This window comes from Galeopterus variegatus, unplaced genomic scaffold (assembly GCF_000696425.1).
Source record: "Galeopterus variegatus unplaced genomic scaffold, G_variegatus-3.0.2 Scaffold203, whole genome shotgun sequence".
NCBI lineage: Eukaryota > Metazoa > Chordata > Mammalia > Dermoptera > Cynocephalidae > Galeopterus > Galeopterus variegatus.
The window spans coordinates 236,488-251,855 of record NW_007726314.1 but is presented as its reverse complement, the minus strand read 5'-3'; the positions used below and the strand labels follow the sequence as shown (position 1 = coordinate 251,855).

General features: G+C 43.7%; 1 protein-coding gene across 6 annotated transcripts in view; it reads left to right on the top strand.

Moving 5' to 3' along the window:
- IP6K2 (inositol hexakisphosphate kinase 2) overlaps positions 1-15,368 on the top strand; it is a 172,466-nt gene that overhangs the window by 138,211 nt on the left and 18,887 nt on the right. For 2 of the 6 annotated variants that reach the window (XM_008565763.1, XM_008565769.1), the window contains exon 1: positions 6,319-6,431. The exons of 1 other annotated variant lie outside the window; for it this stretch is intronic. Coding sequence is in view for 1 of the 5 variants with exons in the window: in XM_008565762.1 (XP_008563984.1) it covers positions 8,996-8,998 (3 nt within the window). In the remaining 4 variants the exon portion in view is untranslated. Of the gene's footprint in view, positions 1-6,318; positions 6,432-8,903; positions 8,999-9,971; positions 10,045-15,368 lie in introns of those variants that run through there. 3 more of the 6 variants (XM_008565766.1, XM_008565764.1, XM_008565762.1) reach the window with 3 other exon arrangements.

Here is a 15,368-nt window from a genome sequence, read left to right as displayed (position 1 = left end):
CTCGCTCTATTAGTTCCCGTGAGAGCTCGTTGCTTAAAAAGACCCTGGCACCTCCTCTCTCACTCTTGCTTCCTCTCGCCATGTGATCTGCTTGTACCCACCGGCTGCCTGCCACTTTCTACCATGAGTAGAAGCAGCCTGAGGCCCGAGCCAGATGCAGCTCTCCCAGAATCGTAAGCCAAATAAACCGCTTTTCCTTATAAATTACCCAGTCTCGGGTATTTCTGTTATAGCAACACAAACGGACTAAAACACTAAGAAACCCCAATTTTATCCAGGTTGGCAAGTGTCCAGTACTAAGTAATGGACCAATCTTGACCTCATTTCCTGACTTCTCAGCCTCTTTGCACCTAGGGACAGCCATAGCTGACCCAAGTTTGGTCAATGAGAAATAAATGGAAGTCTGTTGGGGGTTCTGGGAAGATATTTGCTTACCTGATGAAGGGGAAAGGTGTAGCTGGTGCCAATAGTGATGTGATATCTGAAGAATATTTGAAGAATTTGAATAGTGATGTGATAATATCTGAAGAAAATGCAGATATCTTGCAATGCTGGGGCCATAAGCATGAGGACAGAAGCCAACATGTTGAGGATGGTGATGGGAGGGTCCAAAGGGCTGTTTCTATATGTAACAGAAACAAGTGGTTGTGTCCACAAAAGGACATGTAAAGGAACATCCACGGTAGCTATGTTCATGGTAACCAAAATCTGGAATCAACCTAGATGCCTTCAACAGATAAATGAATCAATAACTTATGGTAAGTCATATAATGGAATATTATACAGAAATAAAAAAGGAGCAAACTACCACTATATACAATAACATGGATGAATCTCACAGACATAACTTTGAATTTAAAATGTCAGACACGAAAGAATATATGTTGCATGATTCCATTTATATGATATGAAGAGTCATCTCTATTTACCACAGCCCTGAGTTCAGTATATCTTGAAAATTGCAATTAATTTTGTTAAAAGATAAACTTAGGCTCATAAAAAAATTGAAGAGTTTATTTGAGCAGCCAGAGATTCATGAATTGGGCAGCACCAGACTGCAGGTGGTCTAGCACTCTGCTGAGGCATGGGATGGTGGTAGCAGAGAGAGATTTCTGTAAGATGTTCACAGAAGCAAGAAAAAGAAAATATACTTGATTGGTCAGAGTGGAAAGTCCCGGGTTAGAGGTTAGCTGGCATTTCTGGTTGGTAAAGTCTCTATTTTTGTTTTATTCTTCACATTGGGCTTCAGTTTTCTTATGTAGGAACCTAAAGTGTTGGATCTGTCTCAGCCTGATGGCCTCTCAATTAAAAATTTTTAAACAATTTTTTTTTTTTTCTTTTAAAAAGATGACCGGTAAGGGGATCTTAACCCTTGACTTGGTGTTGTCAGCACCACGCCCAGCCAGTGAGCGAACCGGCCATCCCTATATGGGATCCGAACCCGGGGCCTTGGTGTTATCAGCACCTCACTCTACCGAGTGAGCCACCGGGCCGGCCTATATGAAGTTTTTAAATGGGTAATATTTATCTATGACAACAGAAGTCAGAATAGTAATTACCTCTGCAGGAGAGGTAATAAATGGGAGGGCATGAGGTTACCTCTAGGGTGAGGAGTGGTTAACCTTGGGTGAGATGGCTGTCTTCTCTGGAGGCTCTTTACCAGAAAGAGACACAACTGAGAGTTGAGATCTGGACCACACAACACACCATGAATTTAGTACATCATTTCATTTGTTCATATCTTATCATTTAATAATATTGTGTAGGTTTCATGTTCTTTCTTTAGTAAGATTTTATAGATTTCCCACCTGGTACAATTCTATACTTTTCTTAATGAATTTATTCCTAAATATCTTATCACTTTTGTTGTTAATTAAGTATTTTTCTATTTCTATTTTTAGGAGCTTATTTGTAGCAAATGTTTTTATTTTTAAATCTACTTTTCTTGGGCTGAGCCCGTGGCGCACTCGGGAGAGTGCTGCGCCGGGAGTACAGCGGCAGCGCTCCCGCAGCGGGTTCAGATCCTATATAGGGATGATCGGTGCGCTCACTGGTTGAGCGCGGTGCGGCCGGTGTCAAAAAGGACAAAAAAAAATCTATTTAACATTTTATCTTATTATTGTAATAGTTTTTAAGAAAGTCCTTTGGATTTTTCTCGATTTACAATCATGGCATTAACTAAAAGATAGTTTAATGTCTTTCTTTCCAATATTTATAACATTTCATTTTCTTACTACCTTTGCTAGAGTTCTAAGGCAATGTATAATAATAGTGTTGGTGCATCCCTGTCTAGTCCTGATTTTTTAAAAAGTGGTTTTAGTATCTGGTGTACACGGACTTATGGTTATTTTAAATTTTATATAGTTTTCATGAAGTGTTCCTTTCTTTGTTAGATAATGAGCCTTTTTATTTTGCTCAATACCTATCACTCTTAAATCCTGCCTTTTCTGATGTCACATAACTATTCCTATTTTCTTCTAGTTTGCGCTGTCCTGATCTCTCTCTGCCTATTCCTTTATTTCAGCTTTTCCTTTTCTTGTGGCCTCAAGTATCTTACAAACAGCATGTGGCTGGGTTTTGTCTTTCTTAGTCTCTAGCTCTTTAAAGGGGGTTCAGGGTGTCCTTATTTACTGTGATAAAGATGATTAGTTTTGCTCTTTCCATAATTACTTTATGTTTATTATTTTTTACCTTATGGTTTTATCTTATAATTCAATTGACCTATATGAAAATATTGTTTTTGTAGGGCCGGCCCGGTGGCTCTTTCTTTTGATTAAGCTCTCATTCATTTAATTTTTCCTTTTGGTAATTTGGAAATTCTACTATTTTTCTCCCATTCCATTAGTGGTTACCATTCCTCTCCAGGCATGACAATTGTCCCTTGGCTGGGCATAGGTGTGCCTGCATTATGGGGGAGAGTTAGAGGCCATCTGGCCCTTCCTGCTTAGTATGTAACTTGTTTTTATTTAATTTGCAGCCTTGTATCATGGTGTCTTTCTCCTTGGAGAAAAGAAATTGCCGTGATTTTCATCCTAGCTGGGAATGTGGTCAGCCCCTCACATCTGTGGACACAGCTTTTTCTTCATGTAATGAAAGTTTTCTTCTGTAATTCGGCTACTTGGTGCCCCTATTTTGGCTGTCCCTTTTTCTCTTTCTGGAGAAAAATCCTGTTGTTTGCACATCAGGATTCCTGGACTTGCCCTCCAAATCTTTGGTCTCTTCCCTTACACTTTAAGCTCTGTGCATCTCGGGCCGGCCCGGTGGCTCACTCAGGAGAGTGCGGTGCTGATAACACCAAGGCCCCGGGTTCGGATCCCATATAGGGATGGCCGGTTCGCTCACTGGCTGGGCGTGGTGCTGACAACACCAAGTCAAGGGTTAAGATCCCTTACCGGTCATCTTTAAAAAAAAAAAAAATAAGCTCTGTGCATCTTTCCCTTGAGTTCTCAGCTATTCTATTAGATCCAAGTGCCTTCTTCATACCAAAGTTGTTCTTTCCTTAGGGTCTTGGCACTTGCTGTCCTTTGACAGGAATGGCTTCCCCTAGATCTTTCCCTGCTCAGCCAATGCCTTTGGGTTGATCCTAGCTTAGACGTCCCCTTCTTAGAGACACCTTTTCTGCTGCCTTGGACATAAACACCGTGCTCTGCACATCAGCTTGTTTCCTTTCCTTCATTGTGGTCACACTGCCCATAATTATGTTATTTGTTCTTTTACTGTCTGTTGTATTCACTCTTTGCCCCTCCCCCCCCCCCCCCCCCCCCTCCCCGAACTGAAAGACAACAAACCCGCCGAGGAGTGCGGTCAGCCCAGGTGTGGACCGCCCTGGCAGCGACAACACCACCAGCAGCTCGCGTACCCGCTCTTCGCCCCCCCCCCCCCCCCCACTGGACAGAAATCCCATAATTTGTTACATTCTTGTAGTGTCCATTCTTGTCCAGCCCCAGTATCTAGTTCGGGTCAGCCCTTGTAAGCACTTGTGGAAGAAATAGAAGAGTGAATTAGTGCTAGAACTTGTCCCAGGGCGTCCCTGCCTTGTCTTGCCTCCCACCCCATACGTAGGAGCACTGGAATGGGAGATTAGGTGGGGCGAAGAAGGTGGAGTGGTGGCTTATCCCTAAGGACCTGAGTGACTGAGGCTTGTTGGGCCTTTATTCAGCAGCCACTGAAGGTCCTGAAGCTATAGGCAGGGAACAGGAGCATGAACTGGGCCAAGCTTCCCAGTAATCCTGCTGGTTGTGGGAGGCCTTTTGGGTCTGACCGAGGCTAGCCTTGACCTAGGGCATTCTCATCCTGCCCAGCCTTTCGCCACCCCATTTTATTTTTCTCCACAGTACTACCCACTTAACACCACATGGCTTTCTTTTTATAGTCAGTCAACTATATTTCTGGAGCTTACTTGGGTTTGAGGTGCTCAGGATACACATGAACAAAAACAGATTCTCACCTCACAGAGATTTCTCATTCTAGTGTGGGGAACCAGGTGATGCCATATAAGGAGGTGGAGACTGCACATGGTGTGATATGTGAGGAACTTTGGGAGGTTGAGCAATGGGGCTGGAGACCAACAGAGGAGATGCAGTCAGAGAGGTAATGAGGAACCCTGGGGTTCCTGCTGGCTTTGGCTTTTCCTTGGGTAGGGGCAACTGTAGGATTATCAGCAGGGCATGAGGGGATCTGACATGTATTCACAGACTGATGTATGGTGAGCAGACTGAAGGTGGCAAAGGCAGCATCAGGAGACTAGGAGGCAGCTGTGACATTGCCTTGGGGAGAGGTGGTGGTGCTTTGGGCTTGGTGGAAGCCATATACATGGCAAGAAGTAATCTCATTCTGGGTAAATGATGCTGATGGAGGCAGCAGAACTTCCTGGCGCATTGGATGTAACAGTGATAGAAAATAGTCAACGGTACTCTGAGGCACTTGGCCTGAGCAATAAGGACCAAGCTGCCATAACCTCATCTGGGGGAGGTGGGATGGAGTGGGTTTGGGGGAGCCAGAACTAGGGTGGCTTCTGAGATGCCATTGACTGGAAGTCTACTTGGCAGCTGGACATCGAATCTGGCATTCAAGAATAGTCTGGACTGGACAAACACCTTTGGGAGTGATTGACATGTAGGTGGCATTTGAAGCCATGAGCCTGAGCCTGGATGAGATTAGATTAGGGAGTGAGTGTAGACAGTGAGAAGAGGCAAAGATGAGCAACTGATGAGATCGAAGGAAATCAGGAGGACATGGAGCCCTGGAAGCCCAGGAAAGGTGCTCCCAAAAGAGATCAGATCAGCTGGTCACAAGAAGTTTCTCCTGCCCACCTCCATAGGAGCAGGGTTATTGTGTTTTTTTGTTTGTTTGTTTTGTTTTTTGCTGTTTTTGCTTACTGCTGTATTTCCAGCACAGAAGTGCTAAATAAATACTTCTTAAACAGTGTATGGGTGACTCCACCCTTCTGCAAATGCCCAGTACACAGGGGCTATAATATGGGTCTCCTTTATAGAAAGAGCAGAGATCAGGTAGGGAGGCTCTGTCCATTCACCCCCTCTTTTGCCTTTCTCAGCTACCCTGACATTCACTCAGGTGAGAGCTTGTCTGGCCAATACAGGCCCCAGGACAAATGAGCCTCAGACAATCCTGTGGTGTGGAGCTTGGTCTGTCCATTCACCCCCTCTTTTGCCTTTCTCAGCTACCCTGACATTCACTCAGGTGAGAGCCTGTCTGGCCAATACAGGCCCCAGGACAAATGAGCCTCAGACAATCCTGTGGTGTGGAGCTTGTGACCTGGGTTGGGCACTGGGTCATCCATCAGTTCACAGAGGACTCTACAGCCACTCCTCTATGTCTAGTCATTTGTCCACCCATCTACATGCAGTCATCAGTCCATATGTCTATATAACCATTCCTTTGTCCATCATCTACAACCACTCTTGTCCATCTCTCTGTCTATTCACTTCCAGTCCTCAGTCCATTCATCTGCCAGAATAACTAATTTCTCAGTTCCCCATAGACTGCCTTCAGTGTTAGCACTGAAATTCCCGCATCCTGGGAAATCCCTTAGTCCCGGCAAACCAGAACAGTTGGTTGATCCACCTATCTTCCAGGCATCCCGCAGTCCAACCACTGGCCCACAGACCGTCTGTCTCCCAAACCACCCGTCCGACCTCTTGGCCACCCTCCCCAATGGAGGGCAAAGCTCCGCCCTCTCTCTGGCACCGCCCCATTTCCCGCCCCTGCCGGAAGCCGCCTCAGCGAATCCTGACACCTTAGCAACAGCGCATTTCAGGCCGCCCAGTCCGCGTGCGCTGCTCTCGGTGCAAACCAATACCGAGGGGCGCCGGGAGCGAGGCGCGGGGGGCGGGGCTCGGCGCGGCCGCAGCCATTTTGGTGCGAGAGAAACAATAGGACGGAAGCGCCGCGGGACCGGACTGAGGCCGCAGGTAATGCCTGCTTCGCCGTACCTATAATCCTGCCGCCCCTGGAGCTTTGAGGACGGGTTTTTCTGAGGAGTTGGGGCGGCGGGGACTCTGGTCATTGGGGGTCTCCCTGGGTTTTTTGGTGAGGCGGTCTCCTGCGATCATCGTGGGGGAGGTCTCCCTGGGTCTTTGTGGAGCCGGATTTCCCCGAGTCATTTGGGAGGGGCATTGTTTTTTCAGGTCATTGGGGAGAGATCTCCCCTGGTTTGGGGGGCAGGGTCTTCTCCGGTCATTGAGGAGGTCTCCCCGGGTCTTTGGCGGGGCAAGATCTCCCGTGTCATTGATGGGTCTCCCTAGTTTATGGGCAACCACGATCTCCCCGGTTATGGGGGAGGTGGTCTCCCTGGGTCATTGGGTTGGGGGGCGTCAGTCCAACGCCTCAGGTATTGATACCTGGGGCCGGCAAATGGGCACCCATTTTGGATGTTGAATGCCGGTTGGGCCTGTAAGCCGGTGTTCGAAGGGGGATGTGCACACCTTATTATCGAAAAAAAGTTTTTAAAAATGGGTTAGAAGATGTCTTCTTTAAGTGATGTTTTCACCGTGAGTGGAGCTTTTATTTCTTTAATATTTGATTACAGATTTTTTTTGACAAAAATTTGTTTTTGTCTTTTACATCCAAATGACTTGTTTCATTTAGGATTTTATTCGGTTTCATATGTTAGAAAAGCTGCATTAGCAGAAAAATGAGTGAAAATAAAATGTAGAAACCAGTAAAGTCTAGTGCTCTTAAATACCGGGGGAAATAGAACTAGTCACTTCTTGGAATGAAACATTTTAGTAGCAAAATGTACATAGAACAAGAATAAAATAAAGTCATTTTGAAGAATAGTTTTTTTTATCAGTACTGAAAGTTTTGAAAAGTGTTAACAAGAATTTCACACATCACCAGTTTCATGATTTTCTTTTTATAAAGGACCATGATTACAGTAATTTTGTTGAATTCTAGTATTTAAAATGCTGTATTTGCATTTGTAGTGTAACATTTAAAGTGAGCTAAGATGCTTATTTATATAGGTTGTTGCTGTGGGGTTTGGATAATTGCATCCTGTAACTTGGTGTTAAGTATTTAAAGAGAAGTTTCAAGGTGGTGGTAACTTTAGCGGCTATGGGAATTAGAAATGGTAAAATGAATACTTCTATCATATTTGACATAAGAGGCCAGTTGATTGCCTAGTAACTTTTTCTTTGGGGAAAATGTTAGTTGGACTTGCTTTGTGACTTTTAGAGAAGAATTCACAGGCATCGTTAGAAATCAAGTGGATGAGAACTAGGACTAGAGTTGATACAGTAGTAAAAACCAGTTTAGCAGATGTAATAGACTCTTTTTGTGCTTGGAAGCTTCCTTAGTGACAGACAAGTACACTGTATACCACCCGGTATCTGTCTGAGCAGTGGAGTGTGCCAGGAAGGAGCAACTGCTGAGTGATGAACCCTAGCTAGTCTCCCTTGCAAAGGGATGGCAGAACCTTCCATAAGCTCCAGAGATGTCACTGGTGTCTAGGCAACAGGGATGAGCCTGAGCCTCCCTGAGGCCAGCTTGCTGAGGTGAAAATTTTCCATTGTTTGGCTCATAGAGAGGATGCTGTGGGGAAGAATTTTCCCTTTAAGTGTAGTTATTTTACCTAGTTGGGTAATTGTCTTAAACAAAACATTTTCTTTTCTCTTTCTTTTTTTTTTTTCCACTGGTAAGGGGATCGCAACCCTCGGCAAGGTGTTGACGGCCATCCCTATATAGGATCCAAACCTGTGGCCTCCGCGTAGCGCCACACTCTCCCGAGTGAGCCACGGGGCTGGCCCTTAAACAAAACATTTTCATATAGTAGAAAGTAAGCAAATGATTACTCTTGTGATTACATTTTAAAGTGTGTTTTTGTTTTTGAATGAGTTATATTTCTGCCTGTTTGCATACTGTGTAGTAAAAGTAAAAAGTAGTAGTAGTGTTTTGCAGTATGTATATATATATATATATACAGTGTGTGTGTGTATATATATATATACAGTGTGTATGTATATAGTATAACGTATATATATATATGCATTATACTATTTTTAAAATATATATACACACAATAAAATTCACTACTTTAAATTGGATAACCAACACTGTAAACAAGATAAAGTACATCTCTACCACCCCAAAATTTCTTTGTGTCTCTTTATAATCAATTTCCAATTCCCATCCTCATTCCCTAGCAAATGCTGATCTTCTTTCTATTACTCTATTTTGCCTATTCTAATATTTTACATAAAATTTTTCTATTAAAAGAGTAACAAATGATATGATAGGTAGTCTTTTGTTTCTGGGTCCTTTCATTTAGCACAATGCTTTTGATATTCACTAATGTTATTCTGTGTACCAATAGTTCGTTCTGTTGTATGGATACACCATAATTTTTTTTTTTTTTTTTTTTTTTTTTTTTTTTTTTTTTTTAGTGGCTGGCCAGTACAGGGGTATGAACCCTTGACCTTGGTCGGCACCACGCTCTGAATGAAGTAACTGGCCAACCCGTTTACAGTATGTTCTGATGGTAAGGAAAGTGTCCTTTTCCTTCAAAATTGAATTTAGAGTCCACCTCAGAGTTTGAAGGAAAAGACAGTCTGCCAAGATGACATGCAGTTGCTTTGGGTCTGTCACATATCGCCAGCTTCAGCAGTTAACCAGCTCCCAGTCAGTCTTGTTTTATCCACACTCAGTGTCTCCCTCCCCCGACTCACTACCCCACCTTAAAAAAAAAAAAAGAAACAAACAAAATCTGAATTTTTTTTTTAAAGATGACAAGTAAGGAGATCTTAACCCTTGACTTGGTGTTGTCAGCACCATGCTCAGCCAGTGAGCGAACCGGCCATCCCTATATGGGATCCGAACCCGTGGCCTTGCTGTTAATCAGCACCGCACTCTCCCGAGTGAGCCACGGGCCGGCCCAGGTAAGGGGATCTTAACCCTTGACTTAGTGTTGTCAGCACCATGCTCACCCAGTGAGCAAACCAGCCATCCCTGTATGGGATCCGAACCCGTGGCCTTGGTGTTATCAGCATCACACTCCCAAGTGAGCCACAGGCCGGCCCAGAAAACTGAATTTTTAAGGAAGCATATCCCAGAAATGTTATTTTACCCATAAATATTTCATTGTATCTATCTCTGAGATACAAAGAGCTAGCCATGGGATCTATCATACCATTGTTCTGCCTAAAAAAAAACAATAATTCCTTAGTTTTTTTTAAATAACGTCATCAGCTTTTGCTGATCACTCCCTGTACTTGAGAACTTTTGGGTCTGGTGGCTGAATTTGAAGGGGTCACTCTGATTTATCTTTTTGGTGAAGAAGTTGAAAAGTCACCCCAAAGGGACCTAAAGGGCCATACAGTACGAAACCCTCATCTTCCCTTTGTGTCATGTGGTCCAAAGGGTCTGAGCCCTAGATTTTCAGTGTGGAACTGGGAGATTATGACTCTTGGCCTCCAGAAGCGTGTAGATATTCTGCTCTTTGTGTCTCTTTACAGATCTCTTTCACATTGATGTTGCACCCTTTGCTCACAGGACGTTCACAGTTATGGAGGCTTTGACTCTTTGTAGGTAATTCCCAAATCTGTTTTGAAGTTAGGTTCGCTTAAACTCTAATCTCACTACTTCCAACTATCTGCTGAACGTTTCTTCTTGAATGCTTGACCATCCCCTTATATTTAAGTGTCTGCAGCTCAGTTTTATTTCTTCTCAGTTATTTCTGACTTCATGAACAAAACATCTTTGTTCTGACTTGTGAAGGCCCAATATCTGACTCATCTCCTCTCTAACTTGACTCCCTATATCAGCATTTCTGAAGATAAGGTCCATGGCTGCCCAATCCCCAGATTTTATGCAGAGTTCAATGAGGGTGTGTATTTTTCAAGAGAGAGGCCCACAGATGTCTCAGATTCTCTAGAGCATCAGTCGTCCCCCAAAGGGTTAAGAACAACGTTCACCACGTTTTGTTTTGCTGTCCTTCCCCCTTTCTTCCTTAATTCCCCTATGTGGACTGAGTACCCATGGGCTGAGCAAGGCAACAGGCTCTGTGGGTATAGTGGAAAAGGTGGGGGACCCTCTACCCTGCCAAGTATGCCATGGAGTAGGGGAGATGACATTATAAAGAGGTCATGCCAGGTGTGACAAATGTCTGGATACAATAGCCCTGGTGCCTTGGGGGTCCTAGAAACTGATGGCTGTCAGGGAAGGTTCCCCCTCCCCGCCTGGATGAAGAGGCCCATGATAGAAGGAAGTCCAGGCGATGGAGCAGTGTGAGCTTGATCTTGGTCTTGATGGCCTCCTAGGAGTTGCAACTTGGGCAGGGATGCTCCTGCTATCATCTCTTTATTCCAGAAAATACTCAGGCTCAAGACTGTGAGGACAGCAGTGTTGACTCCTCTCCTTCCATTTTTGTCCCCCCCTACACCCAATTGTACTTTGGTGAAATCCTCCTTTCACTTTTGGTTTTGACCTTTTCAAATAACCAAATATTAAGTTATTGAGCCTGCTATTTACCTGAAACATTTCAGTGGAATGAAACTAACAAGCTTGAGAGCTTGCTTGGTTTTTTTTGGCCACTGGCCGGGTATGGGGGGGCCTGAACCCTTGACCTTGGTATTTATAACACTGCACTCTAACCAACTGAGCTAACTGGCCAGCCCCTTGCTTGAGAGCTTTCAGGCATAGTTATTCTTAAAAGTTAAAAAATATTTCTTCTCAAAGCTTTTTTCATACGTGCTTTTAATATGCATAGGAATTGTATCTCTTCGTTTGCTCCTTAAATAAGATAGTGCAAATAAGGCTATTAGCACAGTGAAGAGTCCCAATGAATGCTGATTCCTGCTGCCACTGTCCCTCCACCCACATCACTGCAGTAGTGACCTGTAGGACCTCTGTGAAACCAGATTTTCTCTTCTGGCTCCATCTGGCTAATTTTCCTAACATAAAATGTTACCACCCTGCTCCAGAACCTGCAGTGACTCCACCTATATTATAAGTTAGAGTGAAACAGTGGATGCAGCCTTTTTAATATTTGCTCTGTCCCAGCAATTCCACTTCTAGGAATTTTTCCTACAGGAATACTTCCAGAAGTGTGCAAAGACAGATACAAGGATGCTCACTTGCGTTATCATTGTAATTTAAAAAATTTAAATAACACAGATAACTGTTAGTAGGGAAGTCAGTAGATACATTATGATTATGTGTGAATATAATGCAGCCTTTAAAAGGAATCAAAGAGAGATGTGGAAAGATGTCAAAGGTGTATAGTTTAAGAGAACAAAAATGTCAAAACAAAGGACAAATATTGAATGACTACACTTATATGAGGTACTTAGAGTGTTCTGATTTATAGAGACAGAAAGTAGAATGGTAGTTTCCAAGGGCTAGGGGCAGAGGCAAGTGGGAAGTGTTTAATAGATAAAGTTTGAGTTCGGGAAGATGAAAAAGTTCTGGAGATGAATGGTGGTGATGATTATACAACAGTGTGAATGTACTTAATGCCACTGAACTGTACACCCCAAAACAGTTAAAATGGTAGATTTTACATTATGTATATTTTACCACAATGAAAAAAAAGGGGGAGAAACATTAAGCTGATTTTACTGGGGGGGGGGAGGGGGAGGCAAAACAACACATACAACCTGATCTTATTTATGTAAAGAATAGAAAAATGCATGGAAGAAAATCTAGGATGAAGAGACCTCAAACTAATAATGGTGGTCATTTTATCATACTAGTAAAAAAAAAAATTAGTTTTTTTTTTTAAAAGACTTAAGCTGGATGTCCCTTGGCACTCCTTTCCTCTCTTAACATTGAATCCCCTTTCTTTATCCTCCTTCCACTAGCACAAGCTTATGCCCTTATCCCATGTACTGTCAAGTCCATCCTCTGACCTCCATCTCCATTGCACTCTTTGGAGGAACTGTGGGACGGTGGACTCCAGGAAAGCTCACATTTGGGGAGTGCGTAGCATACAAGCTAAGTGGTAGGCTAGATGTTTGACCTTGTTCCCACCATATGGCAGCTCTGTATAATTTATCAACTCTACCTGGCTATGGATGATAACAGACACAAAGAGTAGAGTAGATAGAGCACCATTTGTACCCAAATATAAAGCAGCCCCTGATTTCCTAGGGAGATTAAAAATAATTTTTTGGGGGCCGGCCCGGTGGCACACTGGAGAGAGCACCGCTTGGGAGTGCGGCAGCGCTCCCGCCGAGGGTTCGGATCCCATGTGGAGACCGGTTCCTGCTCACTGGCTGAGCGCGGTGCGGGCGCAACACCGAGGGTTGCTATCTCGTTGCCGGTCAGTAAAAAAGACAAAAAGGAAAAAAAAAAATTTTTTTTGGTACAACTCAAGTGTATAAACTTATAGAGATGTAGATGAAGTCAGATTTTTCATAATATTAATTTTAATTGTATATACTTATTTAGTTATTAACTAAAATACTGTATTTCTTTAGAAGTTCTGCTTTTTACCTACATTTTTTTTTTCCCCTTTTTGTCTTTTTTCATGACTGGTAACAGGATCGCAACCCTCGGTGTCGCGCCCGCACTGCGCTCAACCAGTGAGCGGACCGGTCTCTATATGGGATCCGAACCCTCGGCGGGAGCGCCACTGCACTCCCAAGCGCTGCACTCTACCGAGTGCGCCACTGGGCCAGCCCTTTACCTACATTTTTTATGAATTGGTTTTGCTCCAACTTGCCTGAATGCAACTTTGCTGTTCCCATAGCCATATTTGGAGGCATTTGGTGCTCTCCTGAGTACATCATCCTCACCTATCAGTGATGGGACATGTGACACTCACTGGAACTCTTACCCCAAGTTGGTTGTGATTTCTGCAGTGTGACACTTTACTGTGTTGATTAAAACAAAAACAACAAAAAAAACCCACCCAACTTTATTGAGATATATATAGTTCACATACCATATAATGCACCCCAGAAGAACTCTTGTAGCCTCCTCCCTGGTATAGGTCCCCTCCTTACTGGCACATCAGTCTTTCTATAACTCCTCTTCACCCTGGTATGTTTTAAAGGACACCACTGCACTGTGTTAGAGGCATTAAATCAGGGCCCAGCCCCAGGGATGGAGGGAGGAAGCAGGTCTGTGCTGTCCATCTGGCCCTGCTGTCAGTTGTGGCGGTGCGCCCCACAGGTGGTTACCCTGTGGCCAACGAGGCTGCATCACATGGCCATTTTGCTGGTTTCCACATGGGCAGTTGGGGGGGGGTGGTAGGACTTGTTCATCCAGGGTTTATTGGCCCTAACCATGGCACACATCCTGCTCAGGTATACTTTGGATTCAGGTTTCTGTTTTCAGATATTTTCTGCAATCTTTTTCAAGGTATTATGTTTGTTTTTTAATGCATATTTTATTAATAGGGTTCTCTTACAATTGAAGTTAGCTAATTTGGTCTTATGAGTAAGAATAAAGTTATGGAAAGCAAGTGAGTAACACCCCTCCCACTGATGGCACCATCATTATCAGCACATGGTGGCCAAAAGTTAACATTCAGTAACAAGAAAGAGTTTTGTTCTTTATGTTACTGAGATGTCACTTAGTTCAGGATGAAATGGTAGGAGGGTGGTAGCTCCTAAATGTAGTCTCTAGGTCAGAAAGGTAGTAAAACCAAGTGGGTTACAACAGAAGACTCCTGCCTTGATTTTAAATGTTTGTGGAAAAATGTAGCTATGGCTGAAGTGATGTGATCAGCGCCTGTAGCACCCTGTCCACACAAAATAAAAATAACAGCTACGACTGCTCTTCATGGAACCCTTCCTGTGCTGGGACTCCCACTGTGCTGGGTCCTTCACCTCTGCTCTTCTCTTTGTTCCTGGCTGCTCTGTGTGGTCATCAGAAGTATCTCATCCTACTCTGGACTGAAGGATTTCAGGCTTTAGGTTTTCCTGAACCCTGGTGTCGTGGAGATGGTGCTCCAGTACCTGCTGTCCAATCCCCTCTGGGCAGCTGGAATCAGCCTGGGCCTCTTCTCCCTACTTTCTGTTGAGGAGAATTCACAAAGCTTTCTTTGCACTGCTGGGTTTTTAACTCTTCCTGTGAATGTATTTACTGTAAGTCGTAATTGATCAAAATGGGAAATCATTTATTGTTTGTTTTCTCTATGTATCCTTTATCTTACCTGAGAAACTCATACATGTTTTAGAAATTGCGTGTCCAATCCCAAGCCTAAGGAAGAGTAAAACTTTTCTCTTAATGGAATATAATGTGTTAGAGACCAGGAAGCAGAACACCTGTCACTCTAGTGTTATGTTTCTGCACAAAGTTTGTGAGAATGTGCCGGTTGGTACCTGGGCTGAATCTCTCAAGGCTGGATTTGTGAGTGGCTCCTGCCTTGCCTGGACTGTCCCAGAGTGCTGTGGCCCAGGCTCCCCAGACCATATCTTATGGCCCTACCTTAACCCCACCTGTCAGAAGAGCCCACCTGCACAGCTCCTTGCCTTGAGCCTTGTGTTCATTTTTTAGTTTTGGCTGCTTCAGTGTCAACAGTCTTTCTTAACTACAGCTATACACTCAGAAATGAGATGCCCCATGGACTGTAATCTTGCCTCAGCTCTCTTGGGGAATGTGAAAATTTTGCATCAATGCTTGCTTTATAAGAGTAATAGATTATTTTTGTCTTGCAAGTATAAAACTAATATTAGATGTGTTTTTACTGTAACCCGCCTCCCCACCCAGATTCTTATCTGCCTCAGTCTCTGATTGAGATCCTGTTTCTACACAAATTCAATATTTTTGCTGATTCTGCAGCAACATTTGTTTTGGGATTAACCCAACTCTGAGCCTGCCAACTTTCACTCTGATGCCCATTTGTTTAGGTGTGCTTTAAACCTGGTGTTTGTGGACTGTGCCGTGGCTCCTTCCTCCTCTCT